Source organism: Giraffa tippelskirchi, chromosome X (assembly GCF_054371585.1).
Source record: "Giraffa tippelskirchi isolate mGirTip1 chromosome X, T2T-mGirTip1v1.2.pri, whole genome shotgun sequence".
In the NCBI taxonomy this organism is placed as follows: Eukaryota; Metazoa; Chordata; class Mammalia; order Artiodactyla; family Giraffidae; genus Giraffa; species Giraffa tippelskirchi.
Window position 1 is genome coordinate 125,864,450 of NC_137289.1, and position 25,180 is coordinate 125,889,629.

The 25,180-nt window shown below is 39.3% G+C and overlaps 1 protein-coding gene across 7 annotated transcripts in view; it reads left to right on the plus strand.

Annotated features, from left to right (window-relative positions):
- Window positions 1-25,180, plus strand: part of DMD (dystrophin) — a 2,147,259-nt gene that overhangs the window by 1,727,937 nt on the left and 394,142 nt on the right. For 4 of the 7 annotated variants that reach the window (XM_081564322.1, XM_081564324.1, XM_081564321.1 and 1 more), the window contains exons 1-3: window positions 13,420-14,183; window positions 14,944-15,116; window positions 24,687-24,843. In XM_081564322.1, the coding sequence (XP_081420448.1) occupies window positions 14,112-14,183; window positions 14,944-15,116; window positions 24,687-24,843 (402 nt within the window). In that variant the 5' untranslated portion in view covers window positions 13,420-14,111. Of the gene's footprint in view, window positions 1-13,419; window positions 14,184-14,943; window positions 15,117-24,686; window positions 24,844-25,180 lie in introns of those variants that run through there. The other 3 variants (XM_081564318.1, XM_081564319.1, XM_081564320.1) reach the window with 1 other exon arrangement.

Genomic DNA, 25,180 nt, shown 5'->3' on the forward strand with positions numbered 1-25,180 from the left:
CTGTTGTCTACTCAAGATCACATCAATTATTAGCTTTTACCCACATACCCTTCTCGGTCCCCTATTGGTGAGATGTTTGTTTGTTTTTTTCCTGTTAAACTCTGAACTCTATCAGAAATTTGAGCAGAAACGTACTACAACTATGCAGTTCCTTTGTCGCTTTCTGAGAAGGGTGGACCAATAACATTTGTCCATGGTAAAGCACTATGGACATGGCCTATTTACCATGTCTCTTTCTTGGGGTAACTAGACTTCTTCATTTGTAATCAAGAACAGTGACAATGATGAAATCCAACTGAAAAGTTTCAAAGCACTGTGAGGCGGGTTTCTACTATTCTATAACAGATACTACCATGTAGCTCCCATGTAAAAATTTGTATGTCAAATTTGAAAACATCCTTTTCTCTGTTCTAGTTCTTTATTTAAAAAACTTACATAATTTATCTTATGGGCATGGAAACACATGCTGCTGCTGCTGCTAAGTCACTTCAGTCGTGTCTGACTCTGTGCGACCCCATAGACGGCAGCCCACCAGGCACCCCCGTCCCTGAAATTCTCCAGGCAAGAACACTGGAGTGGGTTGCCATTTCCTTCTCCAGTGCATGAAAGTGAAAAGTGAAAGTGAAGTTGCTCAGTCATGTCCGACTCTTCGCGACCCCATGGACTGCAGCCTACCAGGCTCCTCCGTCCATGGGGTTTTCCAGGCAAGAATACTGGAGTGGGGTGCCATTGCCTTCTCCGATGGAAACACATAAGCCTTCCCAAACCTTACTCTTCTGGTGATAGTTTTTTAATTCTCCATATTTTCAGATGAAGGAAGCATTGTCTCATGGCCAAAGGCCTAGGATACCCTAGGATTGCTTCCATAAGATGTTCTGAACTGAACGGAGTGCTTTGGGAAGGATTAGTAAGTATATAATAGAAAACTCATGAATGAGTTTCTGGCCTCAGCAAAATAGATTCTAGCAGTGAAAAAATATCTAAGATATTTTACCAGATACCTTTTTAAATTTAGTTCTCTCATCTGTGTCATGTTTTCTTTGGCAGATATGCTCATGTTACCTACCTTTATATTAATGTCCACATGCATATCCCTTTCTATTTCCTTTTCCTCGTGTACTGAGAAAAAGCACTCTAAAAAGAGTAATTGTTCTCTCCCCATCACCATCTGTCCACTTCCATGAGAGAAGAAATCTAAATAGGATGAAGTAACTCCCTAAGCACAGAAAAACCATTATACTCTCCAAAAGTAGTAATGTACTCTACTTGGTAGTAGATATAAATTAACTTATGAAAGAACGCCAGGGAATCAGACCCAATTATATCAGCAGGGCTTTAGTTAACATCATGGTTCTAGAACCTTCTTTAACATTCAAACATTATGGATACCTATAATTCACTTTAAAGGTAATATTTCTAAGCTTTAGGCTGAAAAGTACCCACCAATGAATATAATTGTGTCCAAAGTGTGTTTGTAAATTACTTGGAAATTGTCCTATTTAAAGTGAAAGAAAATATAGAAATGTCTTAGATTTATTGCATCATTAACCTTTTCTAAACAATTGCCTCAGTGTAGGGGTGTTTTGTGATTGTGTCAGGATATTATGAGGGTTTTAGGGGGAGTGGAAAATGGAATAAAGTTGTTTTCCTCCATTTACAACATCTATAATTAAAACAAGCTAGAGGAAATTAGCTACATGGCTTTATGATTTCTAGCATATTATCAAAAATAATTATGGCACTAGGCCATATGTTCTTGCCTTCTTCTTACAGATTGCTATTGGGATAAGATGAGACTTGACATCAACTAACTGCTTATTTGTAATATACAATCTTCAACTACAGTGTTTCTCTAGAGGAAAAAAATAGCTCTGTGACAAAGAGATTCAGGAAATAAGCACTTTTCTAACTTTGAACTCTATACATAATATAGATAAATTGTACAGATCAATATAACCAGATGTGTCTTGGTTCATGGGAAGATAGTTGTCTATTTTAAGAATAAGAATATATTCCATTCACTTGGAGCCATTCACAATGATAAGAGGTATTATTTCGGAGTTGATTGAGGAAATATAAATAATTTAATAGCTACCTAGAAAATCATTCCATTGCCTAGCCAATCCATTCAGAGCATCACAATATGTTTCTCAATCCAAATATCTCACGTTTGCCTTAATGAGTTAATTATTGTATTGGATTACATGTAGCCCAAGTCAGAATTCACTTGCTTTCTAGTTGAGAAGTGGGAGTGGGGACAACAAAAATAAGAACATAAATTCAGACAGACCTCTAATCCAATCCTGCTGCTGCCATATGAGAACTATGGAATTTGGTCAAGTTACTTCATCTGTGCAAATTATACTTTCCTCAATTAGATGATGAGAAGACTTTCTTTGTAGAGTTGATGTAGAAGATGTATAAGGGATGCTAACTCTTAGTTTCCTGCCCCATTTTATCCATCTACTCCACCCTCACCCCCAGCCCTCATCATGGCTCTGCAATAATAAATGTTTCAGTGTCCAAAAGGCCCATCTGGTCTTTCTCAGATAAGGGCAGTTATCTTCAAACAGGCTGATTCCTACACATAAAACATAATACCAAATGGAAAGTACCTTCAACATTGTAGATTGTTCATATGTGGTTGTCTCTATGAAAGAAATGCAAGATCTAGAATTTTGTTTCAAGGTCTTTCAGGACTACCATTGGCAGTGATCTCCTGAAAGATATCTATCTCATGTAGCAAGATGCTCACCCGGTTATGAGCAATTAATCTGTATAGCAATATCTGAAAAAAATAGTGCGATACGGTATGGAGTTTTTTGAGGAATTTTAGATATATTAGTAAAAAAGAAAACTCAGTCTGTCTAAGGACTCATCTTCCATCACCAACGTTATGAAGGCATGCCATTCTCTTTTTGTAACTCAAGTACTGAGCCAAATGGACACCAACATTAGTTCCCTGCTGGGTCCATGGCATCTTAATTTGAGAAATATCCAATGCAGTATTACTCTACCTATCCTTTCTCAGGATTTTGTGTCCCTTAAAACTTACTCTTGCGTATTTTGGGAGTGCCTAATAGGATATATTTTAGGTAGAAGTCTCCTGGTCCTATATGCAACTTTGGTGTCAATGTCATTGCCTTGTCATTGTAACTGACTTGACACCAACGGGTAAGTGTGTGTGTGTGTGTGTTTGCAATACAGCATATATGTTTGTCTTACTCCTTGCTGCTGCTGCTGCTGCTAAGTCGCTTCAGTCGTGTCCGACTCTGTGCGACCCCATAGACGGCAGCCCATCGGGCTCCCCCGTCCCTGGGATTCTCCAGGCAAGAATACTGGAGTGGGCTGCCATTTCCTTCTCCAATGCATGAAAGTGAAAAGTGAAAGTGAAGCCGCTCAGTCGTGTCCGACCCCTAGCGACCCCATAGACTGCAGCCTACTAGGCTCCTCCATCCATGGGATTTTCCAGGCAAGAGTACTGGAGTGGGGTGCCATTGCCTTCTCCGTCTTACTCCTTATGAAACCTAAAATAACATGTCTATCTTTTAAATGGTTTTGTGAGTAGTTATCACTTGGCCTAATTCTACCTTCCAAAGGTAGAGCAAGAGAAGTATGAAGCTGAGTCACACATGCAGCTATTTCAATAATTTATGAGCATTGAAGAACACAGAATCTCTCTTCCTAAGTCCTCTCTTTCCAGAGGCACGGCTTTATTGGTTCATGAATAGCTGGGGCTGCCCATCAGCCAAACTTCCTGTCTCCATTCTCTCCCTGCTGTCATTTACCCTGAAAACTGCTCCCTAAACAATTATTTTCAAATTATTTTTTTGACTATGTCATGCTTGCAGTGGAAGCTTCAGTGGAATCTTATCATTATAGGATCAGTTATAATGTCCAGGCTGCTTTCAAAGCTCTCAGTGTCCACTCTGTACCCTTTGCATCCAATTGTTGACCTTTCACAGCATCACTACCTCTTAGTTCCTGCCCACGTTTCTGGCTCTCATCTCTGTGCATTTGGTATTCATTTTCCTTGAAAAGACCTCATGTCTTCTTTGCTCTCAAGCTTGGAGTCGTGGAAGAAGGGGAGAGGAGTCCAGACGGATATAATTTTAATGAAAGCTCTCAATAGATCAGACATTAAGTTAGCGTTTAGATGTTTTACGCACATCACCTCATCTAATCTTTGCCAAAACCTTATAAGGTAAGTATTATTAGCCGTATTTGCGGATGAAAAAATTAAACAAGTTTTGAAGTATTTTATAATTTGCCCCAAATCACAAAGCTAGCAAGTGAGGTAATTAGAATCTTAACATATCTTACGACGCTAAAGACTAGGCCTTCCCCATGGTGCAGTACTTTGTCTCACTCTATGTTAATCACCCCCATCCATTCCAGACTTTAAGACATACTCATGTCTTTATGTGCGCTTTAGTTACATGGATCTTTGTAACTCTTCCTCAACTGCTTGAAATCAGATTCCCCACCTCAAGTATAAGCGCTCAATATAAACATAAAAAAATCATCCCCTAAACACCTTTGATCCTTCATCCCTCTTCAGGTTCTATCTGATTTCTCATCTAAATGTCATAGTCAAACTTTTCGATAGTTTTGTCTGTTCCATTAACCTTCTAAAGTCTTCTTCTTATATCTATTTCTTCCTAACCTCTGAAACTGTTGTTACCAAGGTAACCAATGACTTGCTTTGTTGCCAAATCCAGTAGACAGTGTTCTGTTCTAATGTAACCAACCTCTTGCTTTTTTTTTGGCTGTACCATGCGGCATGTGGGATCTTAGTTCCCTGACCAGGGGTTGAACCCATGCCCACTGTATTGGGAATGCGGAGTCTTAACCACTGAATCATCAGGGAAGTTCCTAACCAACGTCTTAACACTGTTTAGCACTGTTGCCTGCTCCTTCCATTTTGAAACCCTTTTTCCTCTCTTGGTTAGCATGACACCAATTCCTTAGTTTTTCTCCTACTGATTTGGCACTTCCTTTTCTGTCTCCTTTGCTAGGTTGTCTACCCCACCTAACCTCTGAATGTGACTGGTCTCAGGACATGCTCCAAGGGCCCTTTTTCCTCTTTCTCTTTTCTTTCTCCCTCAATATGCTTCAGTTCAGTTCAGTCACTCAGTCGTGTCTGACTCTTTGCAACCCCATGGACTGTAGCACACCAGGCATCCCTGTCCATCACCAACTCCCGGAGCCTACCCAAACTCATGTCCATCGTGTCAGTGATGCCATCCAACCATCTCATCCTCTGTCGTCCCCTTCTCCTCCTACCTTCAATCTTTCCCAGCATCAGGGTCTTTTCAAATGAGTCAGCTCTTCGCATCAGGTGGCCAAAGTAGTGGAGTTTCAGCTTCAGCATCAGTCCTTCCAATGAATATTCAGGACTGATTTCCTTTAAGATTGACTGGTTGGATCTCTTTGCAGTCCAAGGGACTCTCAAGAGTCTTCTCCAACACCACAGTTCAAAAGCATCAATTCTTCGGTGCTCAGCTTTCTTTATAGTCCAACTGTCACATCCATACATGACTACTGGAAAAACCATAGCTTTGACTAGATGGACCTTTGTTGGTAAAGTGATGTCTCTGCTTTTTAATATGCTGTCTAGGTTGGTCATAACTTTTCTTCCAAGGAGCAAGCATCTTTTAATTTCATGGCTGCGATCACCATCAGCAGTGATTTTGGAGCCCCCCAAAATAAAGTCTGTCACTGTTTTCCACTGTTTCCCCATCTATTTGCCATAAAGTGATTGGACCGGATGACATGATCTTTCTGAATGTTGAGTTTTAAGCCAACTTTTTCACTCTCCTCTTTCACTTTCATCAAGAGGCTCTTTAGTTCTTCACTTCCTGCCATAAGGGTGGTGTCATCTGCATATCTGAGGTTATTGATATTTCTCCCAGCAATCTCGATTCTAGCTTGTGCTTCATCCAGCCCAGCATTTCTCATGATGCACTCTGCATATAAGTTAAATAAGCAGGGTGACAATATACAGCCTTGAGGTACTCCTTTTCCTATTTGGAACCAGTCTGTTGTTCCATGTCCAGTTCTAACTGTTGCTTCTTGATCTGCATCCAGATTTCTCAGGAGGCAGGTCAGGTGGTCTGGTATTCCTATCACAGTTTATTGTGATCCACACAGTCAAAGGCTTTGGTTTAGTCAATAAAGCAAAAGTAGATGTTTTTCTGAAACTCTCTTGCTTTTTCAATGATCCAGTGGATGTTGGCAATTTGATCTCTGGTTCCTCTGCCTTTTCTAAATCCAGCTTGAACATCTGGAAGTTCACGGTTTACATACTGTTGATGCCTGGCTTGGAGAATTTTGAGCATTACTTTGCTAGCGTGTGAGATGAGCGCAGTTGTGCGGTAGTTTGGACATTCTTTGGGATTGGAATGAAAACCGACCTTTTCTAGTCCTATAGCCACTGCTGAGTTTTGCAGATTTACTGGCATATTGAGTGTAACACTTTCACAGTATTATCTTTTAGGATTTAAAATAGCTCAACTGGAATTCCGTCACCTCCACTAGTCTTAGTATCAAATAATCCCACATTCCTAAAGCCAGCCCAGACTCTCAACTCTGAGTTTCATGTATGTATTTGAAATCTCCACCTCACAGTCATTTTAAGGCATAACATGTAACTAGAACACAAAATTGACTCTCCCCCTAGTTTTCACCATCTCAGTTAGTGACACTACCATCCATCTGTTGCTCAAGTCAAGAATTTGGAGTCATCATTGAGATACCCCTCTCCTTTACCCTCATCATCCAATCCCTGAGTATGTGTAAGAAATCCAATATCCAGATTATATCTAACATCAGTCCACTTCTCTCCTTCTACAGTCACCCCAGTCCAGGCCACCATTATCTCATCTGGATTAGAGCCCCTGGCCTCTCACTGGTCTTTTGTTTCCTCTCCTGCCTTCTTTAATCTCCACATAGCAATGTAGTGATTTGTTTCAAGCCTAAATCACACCATGTCACCACCCTGCATTAAAAGCCTCTACTGTTTTCCATTGTACTTGAAATAAAATTCAAACTCCTGACCATGGGACCACAAGGCTCCATGCTATCTCAAGCCTCTCTGACCTCCTAACCAGCCAGTTTTCTTTCTTAGGAAAGATCTTGGCTAGAATGTACTATCACAGAGCTGATGCAAAGGTCCACCCCTTTACTTGGGAGAAATTTGGTGCCCTTAGGTTTTCCCGTGACTAGAGTCTTGTCATCTTGTAAGTCCCAGCTGACACTGAACCTTCTCACTTAGGTGTTCCTTGACCATGCTAATCACAGAGCACCCCGTCATCACCATTATCACCACATCTGCGCCGTTATGCCCATTGTAGCTCCCTCATGTGTTACGTTCAGAGCCCCTTATTTTATTGAACATTTATCTGTTTACCAGATTTCTCCCTGGTTTATCCTGTTTCTCTCTCTTGTTATCCTTCTATGCTGTGAAAATCAAAAAGGCAGAGATTTGGGGTTTTTCACCACCGCAGACCTGGGTGCTGATATATTAAATATTAGCGGGAGGAAGGAAAGACAGAGAAAAAGAGAGGGGAGGAGGAAGGGAAGAAGGGATGAAGGAAGGAACTAGGCCTGGGGACTACACCTTTCTTACATCATATGGATTCCCACTGCTCACCATGAATTCTTGGACTTAAAATAGGCACTTAACGCATGTTTGTGGGATGAATAAGCAGGCAGGCTGTTTTGCACTGTGATAGAACAAAAAGAAACCAGGAAAAACAAGATGCAGAAGTGAAAAGGTAACATCCCATCTTACATCCAGCCTAGTATATCTGAAATGAACTGTTCAATTTTAGAAAGTCATTTTCAGAATAGAGTAAACCAGAGGGTCAGACAAGGAGAGAAAGCATCATGTGTTTCCAGCATTTGGGATTGCTTCGGGCAGTCTGACAAATGGGATTTTGCTCCATTTCCTCTGGGGTAATCCACCCAAGGCCAGGTATTTTTAAAGATTAGATTTTGAAATAAAGGTTTGCACCTGGGAATGTACTGCATCAGGAGAACAGATCCCTTCTCACCAGTGTTTGAGTGCTTAAGTGTGAGAATTTTTGAACACGATATGAAAGCGAAGACAACAAACCCTGCAAGATAATAGTCTCTGAGGACCTTAATAACAGCCATTTTTAAAGCAAAGCCTGTGGGCACCTAAATCCATAGCTGCTCCTTTAAGATGCATTGCTATGCAGTGGACCTGAAAACACACTCCTTATCTGCCTAGAGCACCCAGGCTGTGAGCCAAACGGCACTCCTCAAATTAACTCTTGTTTCTCTGGGGATGACAGTTCTCCTGCTTTTGAAAAAATTGCAATAGCCACATAGAGAAGAGAAACAAGGAGTCGTACCCACTGTGAATGCGTAGCTGGCTGCATTTCCTGTGTGAGTTAGGAACCTCCAGCAGCTAGATTAGAATCCCTATAAGATCAGGATGGGGGTCCAATTCCTTTCTATGGGTGCTTCTCAAAAATCCATTAGGAAGGATAATTCTGTTTTGTTTTGCTAGTTTTAATTTCAGTCCATAACAGATACTTCTGTAACATGCAATAAAAATAAATGACTTTAAAAAAATTACAGAAACCAGACACACAAAATGCATGCCCATGCTTTTTTATTTTTAGATTGGTATACATGTTTCTGAAGATTGACTCAATTTCTGTTCTCATAACGAAATGTTTGTGTGTATGTGTGTGTGTGTGTGTGTGTGTTTAACAAATCATTTTGGATAACCAAGTTAAGGGAGCTTTATTTTGGCATGTTTGTTTTTGTTTTATTTAACTTCTTTAAAGCAGCAACACCTTTTCAGAATAGCTGTGTGGGAGAAATTCATTCAAAGAGTTTTACATACACTTCTTGATTCTTACATAGAGTTTATTGAACATAAATCTGCCTGTTTCTGGCTCATGCAGGATCATTGTCATTAACACTAATTATTTTGCTTTGCTTTAAAGTTAGGTAATGCCTGCAAGGGCAAATAATAAATGTAGGGCTGTTAGTTTCCACACTGTGTGACCCTGGTCAACTCTGAGTGCCCATGGCTCCTTTTACACCTTTCAGGTTCTCTATCAGGTGTCATTTCCTGCTGCTCTCAGTTTCGCCCTTAAGGATAACTTCTCTCCTATTTTGGATCTTCTGATTCTGACCTTTTAAGTTCTTGGAAATCAGATCATCACCCTTTCTTTTCCTATCAAGCTTATTTGAATTAGGCAAAAATTACCGGTAAAGAGAACTAATGACCTTATCATTATTCACATACTAATTGCTTTCAGAAAAGATTAGAGATGGTGTGTCTGCAATGAATTTTTTAGGGAGATTTGGTCACTTACTCTTCCTATATCTTTTTGTCGTTTTTGTTTTATTGCTTCTCAGTTATAGTCAAGATAAGGAGATTATCATTTGCTGAGTTCTTTTTTAGACACAAATAATACCATACACAAAGGAAAGAGAATATGTGGAATCTATCACCTGGTGTTTCAGAATAGTGTCATAACCATTTATTTGAATAATAAAAAGAAGGTTGTAGCAGTAACTAATTCATGGCATCTTCCTTCTTTATTTTTCTTCTAATAAAACTTTTATAACTTTTCATATTCTTCCCTGGTTGTCTTACTACTTAAGATCACCCTGGATCATTCTACTTGGTGAACAAAATCATACAAATTTAATATTTAATAATCTCATCTTTGTCCTTTATTTTCTTTATGAAATTCTATTCTTACTGGCTTCTTGAAAGAACGTCTTTATCCTACTTAGTTTAAGGACCTGACTCCATTCTACCTGGTTCTTCTTAGCACTCATTGTCTGTTGCAATCAGGTCATGGAATTTGTTGTACTCGCTCATAATCCAAACTCCTTCCCACATTTCTGCTCTTTCTAGGCTTTTCTCACTTGAAATACCCTCTTCCTCTTCCCTTTACCCCTCTCTTCCCTTCTCCATCCTTCAAGGCTCAAACGAAGTTCCATGACTTTGTAAAGTCTATGTCTATCCCTTTTTCCCCCACGTTGATTCTCATAAGAAATCCTTACATTATCTATTACTTATTAAAGGCTTATGAAGTAGTAAATGACAGCCCACTCCAGTATTTTTGCTTGGAGAATCCCATCGACAGAGGAGTCTGGCGGGCTCAAGTCCATGGGGTTGCAAAGAGTTGGACACGACTGAGCAACTGAGCACACAGCACACATTAAAGGCTTATTGGGTTCTGGATGATGTTCAAAGTATATTACCAAAATTATTCCATATAATACTCAAAACAACCCAGCAGGTAAGGTATTGCTATTTAATATTTGGTGAAGCCAGGGAGATAAAAGAGTCTTTAAACTATTAACGAAAAGAGGAGGAAGAGACTAAAGCTATCTCTGTGTAACTGCACTTTCCCATTAGTTTTCCCTGGAGGCTAAGAAAGGGGACTTATGACAGAAGGAGGCTAGATGCTCAGAAAAGAAGGAGCGGTGAGATTTGAAAATGCTCCGAGGAAACACAATACTCCCTACTCCTAAAACTGCTCTCCTGTAAGCATATTACTTGTCTCATAGCCAAGCTTTCTTGATATTCACAGTTGAAGTTTGCTCCATAATTATACATAACTTTAGGCTAAAGGTCTGTTTCTGAGGGGAGGGGCTGCATATTCTTTTTGCAGTGGCACCCATCTTCTCAATTATTTTATGCTTCCTCTTGTTGAATTGGATATATCTGTCCACTGCCTCAGATGTGTTTAACAGTCTCCATATTAATAAGACTGTAAAATCACTCTTGGAATACAGAAAACAACATTAGTCTACCTTGTCTAATGGCAGTGCTAGAGTTGCTGCAATTTGGGCAGGAGTATTATTACTAGGAAAAATTAATAGGAAACATCTTTAATGAATAGGAAGAAAGTTAGAGTTGATAGAGCCTAGTGGGTACGAGTCCAGTCCCTGGAGTCTGACGGCCAGGGTTTGAAATCTCTCTGCCTGGTTTATTAGCTGTGTGACCTTGTGCGTTTTTTATGGAACCTCTCTGTAATTTCATTCTCTTATGTGTAAAGAGAAGATATTCATAATGCCTACCCTAGAGAGTTACCGAGAGAATTAAGCGAGCTCATGTATATACAGTGCTTTAGACAGTGTCTGCCGTAAAGGAAGTCTTATTATATATGTTGTTGCTTGGCCTCTGTTGTTATATAACAAATCCATTTTCCCCCTGTTCATTAGTGCTTGTTCTCCCTAAAGAATACAATCACAAAAAGAAGAGAAAGGTTACATTGAATGTAGCAACTATGGCTTGAGTGATGTTTTCTTGTTAAGTCAGGAGTGAAATAAAACTCCTTAAAAATATCTGTGGAAATTACTTTTTGCCCAGGTTGGGTCACCTCTGAGAAGTCCACTTGACTCTGCATCCCAACTTCCTGCTTTTCTGGGGTCCCTGAGTCTAAACGTTCATCTTAAGATAAACGCCATGGTGGTAATTTTATGCTAGTGTGAGCAAGTGCCTTCCTGCTTCCCCTGTGGATGTCTCCCTCCCTGCCTAGGACTCTTGCTGCCTGATTGTACTGAAAAATCTCCACTCCAGCATGCCAAATTCCTAAAGAAACCTTCTGGTCCCCACAGATACTCAGCTCCATGGCCGAGCAACCAACCTGGTTCCTGTAGCTTGACAGAATCCCCACCAGCCCACCAACCCAAAAGAACATGGTCAAACTGAGTCCATGCTGTAATGTCACCTCATTACTTCATGTAATGTTCACATTGTTCCTTTAGACAAAGGAATGAATTAGTGCTGAGAGAATTTCTGTTCTGTCAGCAGGGATATTTTGTAGTAAGGAGACCTCCATGCAACGAAGTTTTGCTCACAGATGGTCCCAGATGCCCAACAGCAAGGTGAAAAGGGTAGTTAGGATTCCATTTTTCATTTTGAACGAATCAATCCATGTGGGTAAATTTTAATCAAAATTAGCAACGCTGTCTTTCCATGTGCTCTTGCCTCAGTAGTTGTTTTTTCCCCTTGTTAGCAGTAACCTTGTTCAGCTTGAATAAATAACCACTGTTTGTTACAGCCAGTGCTTATTGCAAATGGTGTGTAGACAGCCTACGATCTTCCAGAGTCAAAAGAACTGCATCCCTTGACCACATTTAACACTTTTGGCAAGTCAGTTACACGTTATTAAGCCTCAGTGCTCTCATCTGTAAAACAGAGAAAATACCATGTACTTCACAGGGCAAGGAGTAGGAATATCTATAACGATACATTTGTAAGTGCTTTGTAAACTGTAAAGCTCTCTTACTATAGGTGTGACATTTGTTGCTCTAAACCACCATCATGAATTAGAGAAGTAATGCTGAGTTGAGTTACTTTCTTGCCAATGTCAGGCCTTTACTTAAGCTACTTCTGAATCTCCAAGGGAAGAAATTTTAATCTGAGTATCTATGAGGTTTGGCAGGGAATTCTCAATGTGTAGTTAGAAATATGAATGAGTTAAAGAAAAAGTGCACACTAGATTCTAGAAAAAGTACAAGGATAACTGTCTCTTGCCTTCCTCTTATATTTCCCATAGTGCTAAGGCTAGACAAATAACTGGTCCTCAACAAATACTGCTTTATCAATTTTATATTCATTTCTTTCTTGATGGTACAACCCAGATGTTTAAATTCAGGGCAGTGTAAATGACAAAGATGAAAATTAACAGACCCATGCATCACCATCCTATTTATGCTTGGGAAGACCTATCATTTATTCAGCAAAGTCTTGATGACTTCACAATACACATAATCTCTAAGGAACTGTTGGTTGAGCCTGGGTCTCTGCTATAAATGCAGGATGTAAAAATTCAAATGTACTATAATTTATATGCATGCTAATGTAGAAAGCTGATTGTATCAGTCAAAATATCTTCATTTGTTGACAGCAAAAGGTTTGGTCTTAATTCCTTAAGTGTCTGCTCTGAGGCACAGTATTAGGTAGCAAACAAATCAAATACAACAAGAAGAGTAAAGTAAAAGAGAAAAGTGGGGGGCGTTATCTTGAGAACTTGAATCTGTTTGGATTTTAGTCCTGAATTATTTAGATATGTTAACCTCACTTTGCTCTTTCACTGAAGAAGTGGCAAATGCAGCAGGGCGTATTTTCCTATGTAAGTACACAAATGTAAATTGCATGTATATTTGATCATGTCCGTTCAGCAAGAAGCCCAATATTAGTTCTCTACCACATCAACTAGTTTCAAAATCAGGCTATTTCCTTCCAGAACAAGCCTGTTTTTGAAGGGATAAAGATAGATGTTCCTCGATCTGTTTTAGTATTTCTATTCTTTCAAATTCAGACATGGTTTTTCCACATCCCCCTCCTGCTTCCCAGTCAAAGGGAATGAGACAATTCTTCTTAAAGTCCATGAGTGATACTTTGGCTGCCCAAAACCGTGACAGGAGTCATTCATCTTCAATCTACCTGACCCCTAAAACATTCAAAATCCTGCATCTAAGAGGCCGTGAGTGAAAACACAGGCCAGTTCCTCAGATTTTGTAATATGTTATTGCTGCCACTTTTCTTTCCTTCCTTTAGAAGAGTAATTTAATTCAATTTTAGAAAGGTGGCGGGGGGAACTTTTCTAGTTACACAGATCAATCCAATTGTTCAGAGCTTCAGAATGAATTTTTAAACTTGTTGAACAGAAGCATACAAATCTCTCAGAGCAAGTCAGATAATGTACAAAGCGTCCATTCATTGTGTGGGCAGAAAGGAATGCTAGTAGCCAGCAGCTCTCTAAGGAATGTTCCTTTGGCTTTGACCGTTCTGCTGGGAACAAGGAGGGAAACACACATAGAAAGTGAATTTATAATGTCTCTGGCTTATAATGGCAAAATGATAAGAAAAGTTGGCTGTGTAATATAAACTGTCAGTTGCATATTCCAGGCCTCCTCTCTGCGAGGTCCCTCCCACATCCACAGGCCTGGCTACCGTTTAGTGAGGAGTACAAAGTGGCTGTTTATTATTATTGACTGGTGAGGCCTGTGCTCTGAAATTCATTCTGTCAACAGAATGTAAGCAAAGTTGGCATTTTAAAGCAGGGCTCTTTCAGTCGCTGGGTTTTCTCAGGATTGCTATGCAACAGGATCAGTGCTGTAGTCCCCGGTTCAAGCTGAAAATGTTACACAGGAAGACATACCATGTAAAGGTCAGATTCTTCTGCTATGATAATTTTCTTGATCTGTGTATAGACAAATGAGGTTGAAGGCATCACTTCTTATAACTCTTATAAAGGTCCTTTGGACTTTTCCACCTGTTGAGCCTAAAAATGTGATGGGATTTTAAATGGGAAATCTTACCAAATGTGTGATGCTGTAATAAATGTACGAGGTTGTCTTACCAAGGTGAACTTAATGTGTATTGTCAAGAGGATTCTCCATGAATGTGCTGGTGCTATGGACCAGTTCAACCTTGTTGATTAGTCTCTCCATGCTTTTGCGATTAGAGTCGATTCTACACAGTACTAAGTGCTTGGAAAATATGACTTGACTCAGAGTGTAATACGGTGATTGGCACCAGGGTGCACTTAATCGTGGAGTTTTATTTCCTATCACTTCCATAAAACAGTGTATTTTGTCCATGAACTGGAAGACAGAAGTTAAGAAATTTATAAAGTTATAAATACATTATGTCCCAATTCATCTCAAGGAATAAACTTATTATACATAGCAAGACGCCCATTTTGAATTTGAATTTGCATAACATAAAGAGATAATACACCAGGAAGAGTTGGGGACATATCTTCTTGTTAGTTGGAGGTATATCTTCTTGTTAGTTGAGCCATTAAAATGCCTTTTGAACTAATAGTCTATTTTTTTTTTTTTTGCCATTCTCCAAATTCACAGTCACAGCCAGTCTCTTTTTTATTTAGTAATTCTGCATGTGTTCTTCTCACTGATGCCCCGTAGGACCTCCAAGGAGAAATCGAAGCTCACACAGATATCTATCACAATCTAGATGAAAATGGCCAAAAAATCCTGAGATCCCTGGAAGGTTCTGATGACGTGGTCCTATTACAAAGACGTTTGGATAATATGAATTTCAAGTGGAGTGAGCTGCGGAAAAAGTCTCTCAACATCAGGTAAGAAAGAAAAGATCCCAAACTAAAATAGGCCAGAAAGAAATTAAAATGGCAACCTTCCCCTCATTTTCCTAGCACAATATCTCCTATGTTTATGTAAATCCCCCAATTTCAGAATGACTTGTTTTATTTTTAATAAATGAATCATTTATTTGCTCTGTATGGAGAAGATAGCTGAGGGTTCAGATGCGATCAGAATGGTGCTGTTTTATAACCATGGGAGACATATATATTAAGACATTAGAGTGAATTCAAATGAGGAGCTCAGCTATCCAAAAAGTGATAAACCTGATGTATGTTTATTATGGAATTCTTTCTTTGGCATTATTCTAAATGCATTACTGAGGACATTCTTCAAATATCATAACACCTTATAGTTAACAACTTAAAGGAAGTCTCCCCATAGCTCCCACAGGTAGGGAGAGATGACAGCTCCTTCCTGCCTTTTGTTCCCTCTCACACTGTATTTCCACATCCTCTCTAAACTATGCTTTTAGCTATTCTATACCCACCTATTTCACACTTTGCCCTTTTCTGTGTTAACAACGTTCTCTTGCAAAGTTAATGAATACATCCCAGCTTTGTTGTAAGGAGGGCAGAGTGACACGCTTGCTGTACCCATTTTGCAGTAGTTCCATGGAGGCTAAGGAACAGTGAGGAAATGAAATGCCCAGGGTGACCTAGGTGACATAGGATGTGCAGGGGTTGGAAAGCAGGCTTCCTGCTTTCTAATCAGGTGCTTTGCCTAAGTCACGTCTCTTTATAAAAGTGTCTTGTGTTCTTTTTTCTTTCTTTGTCGAGAGGCGGTCTGTTATTGCAGGGAGGGAGGAGTGGAACGCACTCCACACAGGGAGTCGTTACCACCACTCGGTTGTAAGATGACTGGAGGGAGATTGTTTTTCTTCTTAATAAGTTCTAAGTTGTCCCAGATTTGGACGTAGAGTGTCTTTGCTTCTATAATGAGGAAAACAAATATAACTGGAGTTTCTTCATTTGAAAGCACTCTTGTGGAAATCTGCACTTCATCTGACATAATAACGATGGTAGCCACTAACACTTACACGGTATGCTTCACATAGCATGTAGTGTCATGGGCACTGTAGATTTGTTGACCCTTTTAACACTAAGTGAGCTGCGGAAAAAGTCTCTCAACATCAGGTAAGAAAGAAAAGATCCCGAACTAAAATAGGCCAGAAAGAAATTAAAATGGCAAACTTCCCCTCATTTTAGCCACTCCCTGTGCTAGTGTCTTCAAATGCAAAGAGAGGATAATAACAGAATGTCTCTCAGCTGCTCCAAGAGAGACATTCTGTTATTATCCTCTCTTTGCATTTGAAGACACTAACACAGGGAGTGGCTAAATAACTTCCCCAAGGTCACTTAGTAAGTGGCAGATCAAAGATTGGAACATAGGGAGGTCTGGCTCCAGAGTCTGAGCTTTGAACCATCAGATTATGGCAGAGAATATGAAGGCAGAAGGAGAAAGTAAGTCCCACCTAACGTTTACACATAAACATGTAATACATGACAGGATGAAACAGAGAAGCCAATTTCTGGGAGGAGAAAAATAGTTTCATTTCTGTGGTCCCACCCCCACCCACCAGTTTTGTACCCCAGCTTCCCAGGCACTCATTTTTCTCTCCCTATTTGATCCATGAATTGTGTATGGATGTGTCGTTGTGTGCAGTAAGGGGCAATGGCATTTTCAAAGATACTGCTGCTACTGCTGCTAAGTCGCTTCAGTCGTGTCCGACTCTGTGCGACCCCATAGACGGCAGCCCACCAGGCTCCGCCGTCCCTGGGATTCTCCAGGCAAGAATACTGGAGTGGGTTGCCATTTCCTTCTCCACTGCATGAAAGGGAAAAGTGAAAGTGAAGTCGCTCAGTCATGTCCGACTCCTAGCGACCCCATGGCTCTGCAGCCTACCAGGCTCCTCCACCCATGGGATTTTCCAGGCAAGAGTACTGGAGTGGGGTGCCATTGACTTCTCCGTTTCGAAGATAAGGAAGCTCCATTTGCGTGCTACAGGTTCATCTCTTAGAGAAGTCAGTATCTGTAATGACACTGGCCTCTTTCAGAACATCTGTCGTAAAGGAATGAAACTTGTGAGATGGGAATGATACTGGTAGATAAAGAAAAGAAAGTCATTCTTTTCTTGCGGGAGAGAAAAAGAAAGGTACTACAACTGTTCTGAACATCACCCAGTGCCTTTTCTCTCCTTCATGTGAACTTGATGAAATAAAAGGAGACTTGAAAGCGGCGAACAGCATGTCAGCCAAAATACGGGCTCTTCATTCTCAGCGATTTCCCATATGCCAGCTACTGCAGTTGAATTCTTGCTGTCATTAATCAAGTAGAAAACAGTTACCTTAGCTCATCTGAGGTACTGCAAATTTGAGAATTTAAATATTCAGGTCAATGGTTTTGGCTTTTAAGTAGGCCTCTCAAATAATGCAGAATGTGTTATAAACACTCACTTATAAAAAAGCAAGGAAGTCATTCTTCACATTAAAGTGATTCAGTTTCTTTCCTGGCGCTTGGCTGAAATAAGGGTATCAGTCAATCTGTGCTGAATGGCAGGGTTCAGCTGGGAGAGGCAGAGTAGAGGTAGTAATTGGGGATGGTTATGGAATAGGATAGATGAACCCTGGAACACTTAGATACAGAACCATCAGTGACACAAAGGCTTGCATTGCCAATCCGGTCAGTTCCTCCATCGGCATTATTTTATAGTGAAATGTCACCACAATTAAAAAATCTTCCAAGGATACCCTGGAAAGACAGCCCTGTGTTTACCTAAACTACAACATATTATACTGAAAACTTACAGTTGTTCGTTGTTTCATAAGAGATTCCGAAGCCATGTTTATATTTCTCTTCCTATAACTGTGATTCTTATTTAAGGTTTCATCAGGTCATTCCGTAGTGAAAGCTTTGTCTCTGTCTTTTTTATGTTGAGACCATCCATTACAGATTTACAAAGATAGTCTTCCTTGGACACTGTTTCTATCCTATCATCCCTCTGGTCAAGAACTTCCATCTTGGTGCCCATATTTCACTCACTGATTTATCTGTTCATTCAGCAAATATTTGCTGGATGTTTACTCTGTAATAGACACTCTTCTAGGCATGGAGAGTGCACAAGTGACAAAACACACCAAAGAAAATCACTGCTCTCATGAAGCTTATATTTAGTCGCTAGCATCTAGTGAACCTTCCACTCTCCATCAACTATGCCTAATCAGCCCCTGCTAACCCCTTCCCTTTCGGTCCTTCCTCTGCTTCCCACTTCCTTCCTCACCAAGCAGCAATTTAGTTACTGCCCAACATGGATTCTCTGCTTCAGATAAATTCTGCTTTCTAACCCCCTCCCTGCTCTCCAACAATTTTCTCACTGCCCCATATGAGTATATACATTTGTCAGTCCTCACACTTCGAACACGGTCTCTCCTCTCATCCTCCAAATGTTGTCTCGAATTCCATAATCAAGGTTTCCCTTTCTGACTGTTTCTTTACCAGGTCTTTCCTGTACTATTCTCATTACACTTGATGGCAGGTTCTTTGAAGTATTCATGAGTTGTTTCATAGGACTATGCTAGCTACCTTCAGCTAAATCAGACAAACACAAAACTCCAAGTTATAAATGAGCTGGTGAGGTCGAGTTGAAATGGTCCTGGACCACCAGTTGGGCGATGTGGTTTCTCCTCTGGCTCTGTTACTACCTAGCATCTATTCTTGAAAAAATCACTTTAATGCTTCAGAATTTAATTTTCTCCCCTGCAGAAATGAGGAAGTTAGACCAGACACATGGGTGGTCTCTTCAAGTTCCCTTGCAATTCTACAATCCTATTATTTTAAATTTTACAATCACTCCTTGTGATTATTGAGCTTTTTACCTTGGTTTCCTTATGTTTAAAAGAACTGATTAAGTTCAAAGGTATGATATAAGAGAAAGTAAATACAATGTCTTTGAGAAAAAAGAATTCCTTAATTGAAATTGTATCTCATAATTTAGTTCAAAGAAAGTATATGCCATCTGTTCCACATGTGTTATCACATTGCATTTTGTCCAAGAGATATAAGAAAGAGAAGTAAATACTCAGTGATAGCTAAGTGCCATTGAAGTAAAGATTAACTGCTTTATCTGGGAGAAAAATAGAGTGAAAAATTTCTACTGAAGTATACACACACACACACACATGCATGCACACACACAGAGTCACTGATGACATCATCCAACATCAGCATGGCAATGTGTCAACTAAGGTGTTTCTCATTCTAAAATGTTCTGTATCTACAAACCTTGTGTTTTTAATTTTGAAAAAGTGAATAATTTGAGAAGTGATCAAGCGGATTTTTTACATAAGAATTAAGTATAGACATTTTAATTTAATCTGTCACTAGATTTATTTTCCAGATTATTGTATATGTTATTAACTATGAAAATCACGTACATCCACATAATTTCAGCAAAATTTATATTATGTGAGATTTTTATACTTGGGGGAAAAACTTGTAGATATTATATGAAGATAATCCCTTTTATGAAATTTTGAGCATTCATTTGAGAGGTGAGGACACCAACGTTGTATGGTCCACAGCAGCAGGAAATCTCTTAGAAAGTACTAGGTATTAGAAATTAGAATAATTAGAAGTCTTTTCTCTGATGGAGGACAAAAAAAAGCAGAAAAAAGCAAAGTCTTTCTGTCTTTGAAAGAAAAATGCTACTTGGACACTGAATGTCTCTGACCTTTTTCTTACTCTTGAGATATTAATTATGTTTGAAAGTTGGAGTTCATGACTCAGTAGGAAAAAAGATGTTTACTTCTCATTGAGCTTAATTCTCTTTATTTAAAGCCCCATAACTCCCATTTTATTTCTATGGTTCCTTATTATTTCTGCACTCTTACCTTTTCTTTCTGTATGCTTGCATGCTATCTTTTTACACAAGAGTACCAAAGATATACAGGGATATATCATTAGTTTTATAAAGGAAGTCAAAGTGAAAAATGAATTCAATATAACACATTTTGCTTTAAGAATAGCTGCCTTTCAGAGTAAAGTTTTATTAAGGATTTCAAACTAGGCATCAACTGAATCACACTTGAAATATCTGTGTCTAGAGAAATAACAATCACCTTAGCAGCTCTATAATTCTTAGAGTCCTGACACTGAAGAGTTTCTTAAAGACCAAGTTATATATCCCAGCATACCTAAAGGTTCTGCATTTTACTTAAACCTTAAAAATTACAGAAATTATCTGCTTATTAAAGATTGCTACTTGCCTTGTTAAAAGCTAGTAACCCCTAAGCTCTTATCCTCACTAATAAAGATTAATAGAAAATGCATGGAACCTAAGTGTGTCTCTTCAAACATCCTCTTTCATTTTCTGTAGTAGGTAGGGATAAATAGAGTACGTTTGCCAATTAGCAGGAAATGTATTTTGCTCAGGGACTCCAAAACATTTGGTGGGAACCATCAAGGTTAAAGATTTCCTCATATGAGGAAAGTTTGTAGTTTCCATTTCCCATGTCAACATGACAGCTCAAGTTTTGTGTTTCAGCAAGTGTCTTTGTACCTTTGTGTCTCAGTTCCCACATTTGCAAAACAAGCCGGTTGAATAATCTCTAAAATTCCTTTCAACCCTAAGAGTTTATGATAAAATTGGGTAGGGGTGGAGCAGTCATTACAAATACAAAGGAACATTTTCAAGAAAAACTCCAAATATAAACATAGGTTAATCATTTAGAAATATCTGGTATACAATCTTGAAAATAAAAATGGGGCAGCTGCTTCCAACAAATACATTAGAAATGTGTCTTGACAACACTCCACCAGCTTAGCATGGCCAGAGAAAATGTTTTCTGAGCTCAGAGCATTTCATTACAGTTAGATCTCTTTAAGAATCATGTCACTGGCAAAGTCCACCTTTGCCCTGTGGAAACCAATAAGTAATGCTTAGGGCACATAGGAAATACTTTAAGAAATTCTTCCTCTAAGAGTGGTGCTGGAGCGAGCTCACAACCGGCAGAGTTGTGAAGAGCCTTGTTCAAATTATAGAAATTCAGTATCTGCGAATCTGTTTCTTTTTTGCATATACATTCATTTATTTTTTAGATTTCAAACTTATGGTTACCAAAGGGGAGAGGGAGGAGTGGAGGGACAAATTAAGGGAATGGGATTAAGAGATACAAACTACTACATATAAAATAGGCAAGCAGCAAGCATATATTATATAGCACAGGGAATTATAGCCGTTACCTTGTAATAGCTTAAAATGGAGTATAAGCTGCAAAAATGCCAAATGACTGCGCTGTACATCTGAAACTAATATCATATTGTAAGTCAGCAATAAGACTTTATTTTTATTTTTTTCAATAAAAAATTTTCAAGTGCCAAAAATCTCAGGTGAAACCTAGGAGTCTGTACGTTAAACAGGTTGCTCAAGTGTTTTTTATGCACACTAAAGTTTGAGAACCATGGCTATAGATTTGATATGTGTTGTTTTAAAGCAGAAGCCATTATCTGACTGAGGTTTTTCCTCTCCAGCCCAAACCCACTGTCTTTTATAAGCTTGTTGTTTTTGTCCTCATATCAGATCCTCTTTCCTTTCGCCCTCGGGCTTCAGCAAGGAACAGAAAGTCATTTGATATGTACTTAAGGTGATCATATGTTTGGAAAAGTGATCTAACTCCATGCCTCAGGGGTGACTAAGGAAGGCCCCCTCACCCAGGAAAGTGAGAGCTTTGTGTCACACAGGATCCCAGGCCCTTCTGCTCCTCTGTTAACTCTCTTGCCTGTCCTATGTCCTGGCTCTTCACAGCTGCTCTATCTCCTGCTATGAAGTTTCTCTTAGATCCTTTAGAACGAAATTCCCTGGGTCTCAGTGCTTTTTTTTTTTTTTTTTGCCTCTGTCTTAGGGGGCACAAAGGGTTTCATTGACCTGCAAATAATTGGTCAGCACCGTTTATCCTGGACGGGGTTGTAGCACTGCCTTAAGTAAAGAAAGCAGCAGTTGGAAGACTCATCTTGGTCCACCTGCCCTTGAGCAGGGAGGTGTTATTTCCTTCACCAGACACATGGAGGCCAGGCACGAGACATCCTTCCACTCTCCTTACTCCCCAGTGCCTGACTGGAGCTGAGTGGCACTCAGTAAATATTTATCTAATCAGTGCCTTATTTAGCATTCACTGCCTTTCCATGTCTGTACTGTGCCTGTCTCTACCTTTCAATGTGTCCTGCTTGACAGCCTCCTTTACCCCCAAGGGGCCCAAGCTGCAAATTCCAGACACCCTAGGGAATCCTTTTAACCAGTAGTCATTACATGTCATTAAACAGCTAAAATCTTGCATAGGGAGCTCTCATTTAGGCTTATCCGAGGCAAATGATAACTGAAATAGGAGGAGGGGACAGAAACATTAAAAGAACTGACCTCTATGCCATATGTAATCTTCACTGTTACATTTAATTCATGATATTTATGGTATGTCATGATGCATTTCTTAGATGATGTTTATGGTATGTCATGATGCATTTCTTAGATGATGTTTATGGTATGTCATGATGCATTTCCTAGATGATAATGTCCTTAGAGTCTTGAACAGATTAATTTCCCTGATGAAAATACCTTCATTTTTTTCTGAATATAATGTCTATATGGCTCACAACAGCAAATTCTGGCAATTTGGAAAAGTATAAAGATGAAGGAGTACATCACGTGCAAATCCAGCTGTGAGGGATAAACTGGTTTTTGTTTCAGAATTTTTTTCATGCGCAATCAAGCACATGCACACAGATACACACACAAGCACGTTAGAAACGTAGATGATATACATCGTTGTAACCTGCTTTCTTACTTAACCACTGACAGACTGATCTTTTCTATGTCCATGAATATTCGCCTGCGTCATCATGTTGAGCATGGCATAGGATTCACAGGATTGAACATTGTGTTGTATGAGTTCACTAATATATATGTAAGCACTTTCCTAGTATTGAATATTTAAGTTGTTTCTACTTTGTATCAATTATATGTATGCTGTAAATAACAGGTTTCTACCAGTATCTCTGCATGCTTTCCCGGTTATTTTCTTAGAATAAGTTTCTTAGTTTTAAGCTTGTGGGTTGTTGTATTTGCACATTTTAAAGACATTTATGTATCATCAAATTATCCCTCAGAAAGTTTAGAGTAATTTAATTTCAGCACCTAGGTACTATTTGGTGATTCTGTTTGACGGAGACCAGCAGGAGACTGGTATTTGAAATATCAGGCCAAGTTATGAAATGGCAAAGGGGAATGCTTTTCTTCCTGGTGACTTTGCATTTCAGTCTCTGCAACGTTAGAAACTATATTGTATGTATATTATAGGAAGCATTAATTTTTATGAATTAATTAGTAATTACTGATAAGATGTAAATGATGCAGCATAATTCTTGATTTACCTGAGGGTACAGCTTGACTCACATTCTGAGTTTCTTTGTTTTCTGGATGATGATTTATTGTCTTAATTTAGATTCTTATCCCCAAGTGGAATACAGATTCTATAACACAGATCATTCATTTGTATAGTTTTAAATGCCTTCTACGGATTACCATGTTCTAAATACAGTTGATGGTAAAGCACTCAGCCTCTTGCCTAAATTATTCATGTTGTGGGAAGGCTTGCAGGCCAATGTCTGATTTTTACTTTTCCACGTGAGTTGTTGTCTCAGTACATTTTACACAGAGGAAACAAAGCGGAAAATGTTTGAACTCGGTGAAAACAAATCCCAGGTGCACGTGAATAAAGAAGGGTAGATGCAGAGGAGAAGCATATGGGTAGAGGAGCAGAGAGGAACAGATGCCAGATGAAAGGAGTCAATGGAAGAGGCTGCCTAGGGTGTAGAAATGGAAAAGTCAAAATATGGGGAGAGACCTTTCCATTTCTCAAAACAGAAAGAATTCCAGTCCTAGCATGAGTCATACAAAAACTGAGTGCTTTATATTAGTCACTGGGTCCAAGTTTTTCTACCAGAGACATTAAGAGTCATTGACTGCAACACTACAGGAAAACAGTCCATTCCAGTGTATATTTCATGCCAGAAGTCTCAGAATTCTGCACGTTAAAATAAACATATAGCTAAACAGTCTTCCCCTTTGAGAAGTTGCCCCAAAAAACACCCACCCTCCATTTTGTTGGTCTCAAAAGCAGGTAGCCAGATTTTTATTGAGGAAGTGAAGTTACGTGAAAATCGCTCAGTCTTGTCCGACTCTTTGCGACCCCCATGGACTGTAGCCCCCAGGCTCCTCTATCCATGGGATTCCCCAAGCAAGAATACTAGAGCGGGTTGCCATTTCCTTCTCCATGGGTTCTTCCTGACCCAGGGACTGAATCCGGGTCTCCTGTATCGCAGGCAGATGTTTTACTGTCTGAGCCACCAGAGAAGCCCCCTTTTATTGAGGGCTGCTATATAATCCACAGTACATTTACACACTATGGAACTAACCAACCAAGGTACCTTAATGGGATTGTTAGAACCATCATTTATCTTTCAAGATATTCTCACAGTTTGCTGCTGTTGTTTTCCAGGTCCCATTTGGAAGCCAGTTCTGACCAGTGGAAGCGTCTGCACCTTTCTCTTCAGGAACTTCTGGTGTGGCTACAGCTGAAAGACGATGAGTTGAGCCGGCAGGCACCTATCGGAGGCGATTTCCCAGCAGTTCAGAAGCAGAATGATATACACAGGGTAGGACATTTTTAAGCATAGTGCTTTGCACATAGTAAGCATTCAATGACTATTTTAAAATTAGTTTTGACTGAGATTAGTTTGAAAAAAAGAAAAGAAATCAAGTTTAATAGAAATCGTTTTTACTTCTCTAGTCCAAAGGTCAATTAGAAATAATCCAAGCCATTATATTTTAAATGTCAAAAGCATCTGCATTAATAATATCATTTATGATTTGCCCATGTCTGTACCAAAAAAAAAAGATTTGCCTATGTCTTTTGGTGATACTTTAAAGTGTTATTTTGAAAAATATTAAACATATGCTAGAGCAGACATAATTCTGTAATAAACCCCTGTG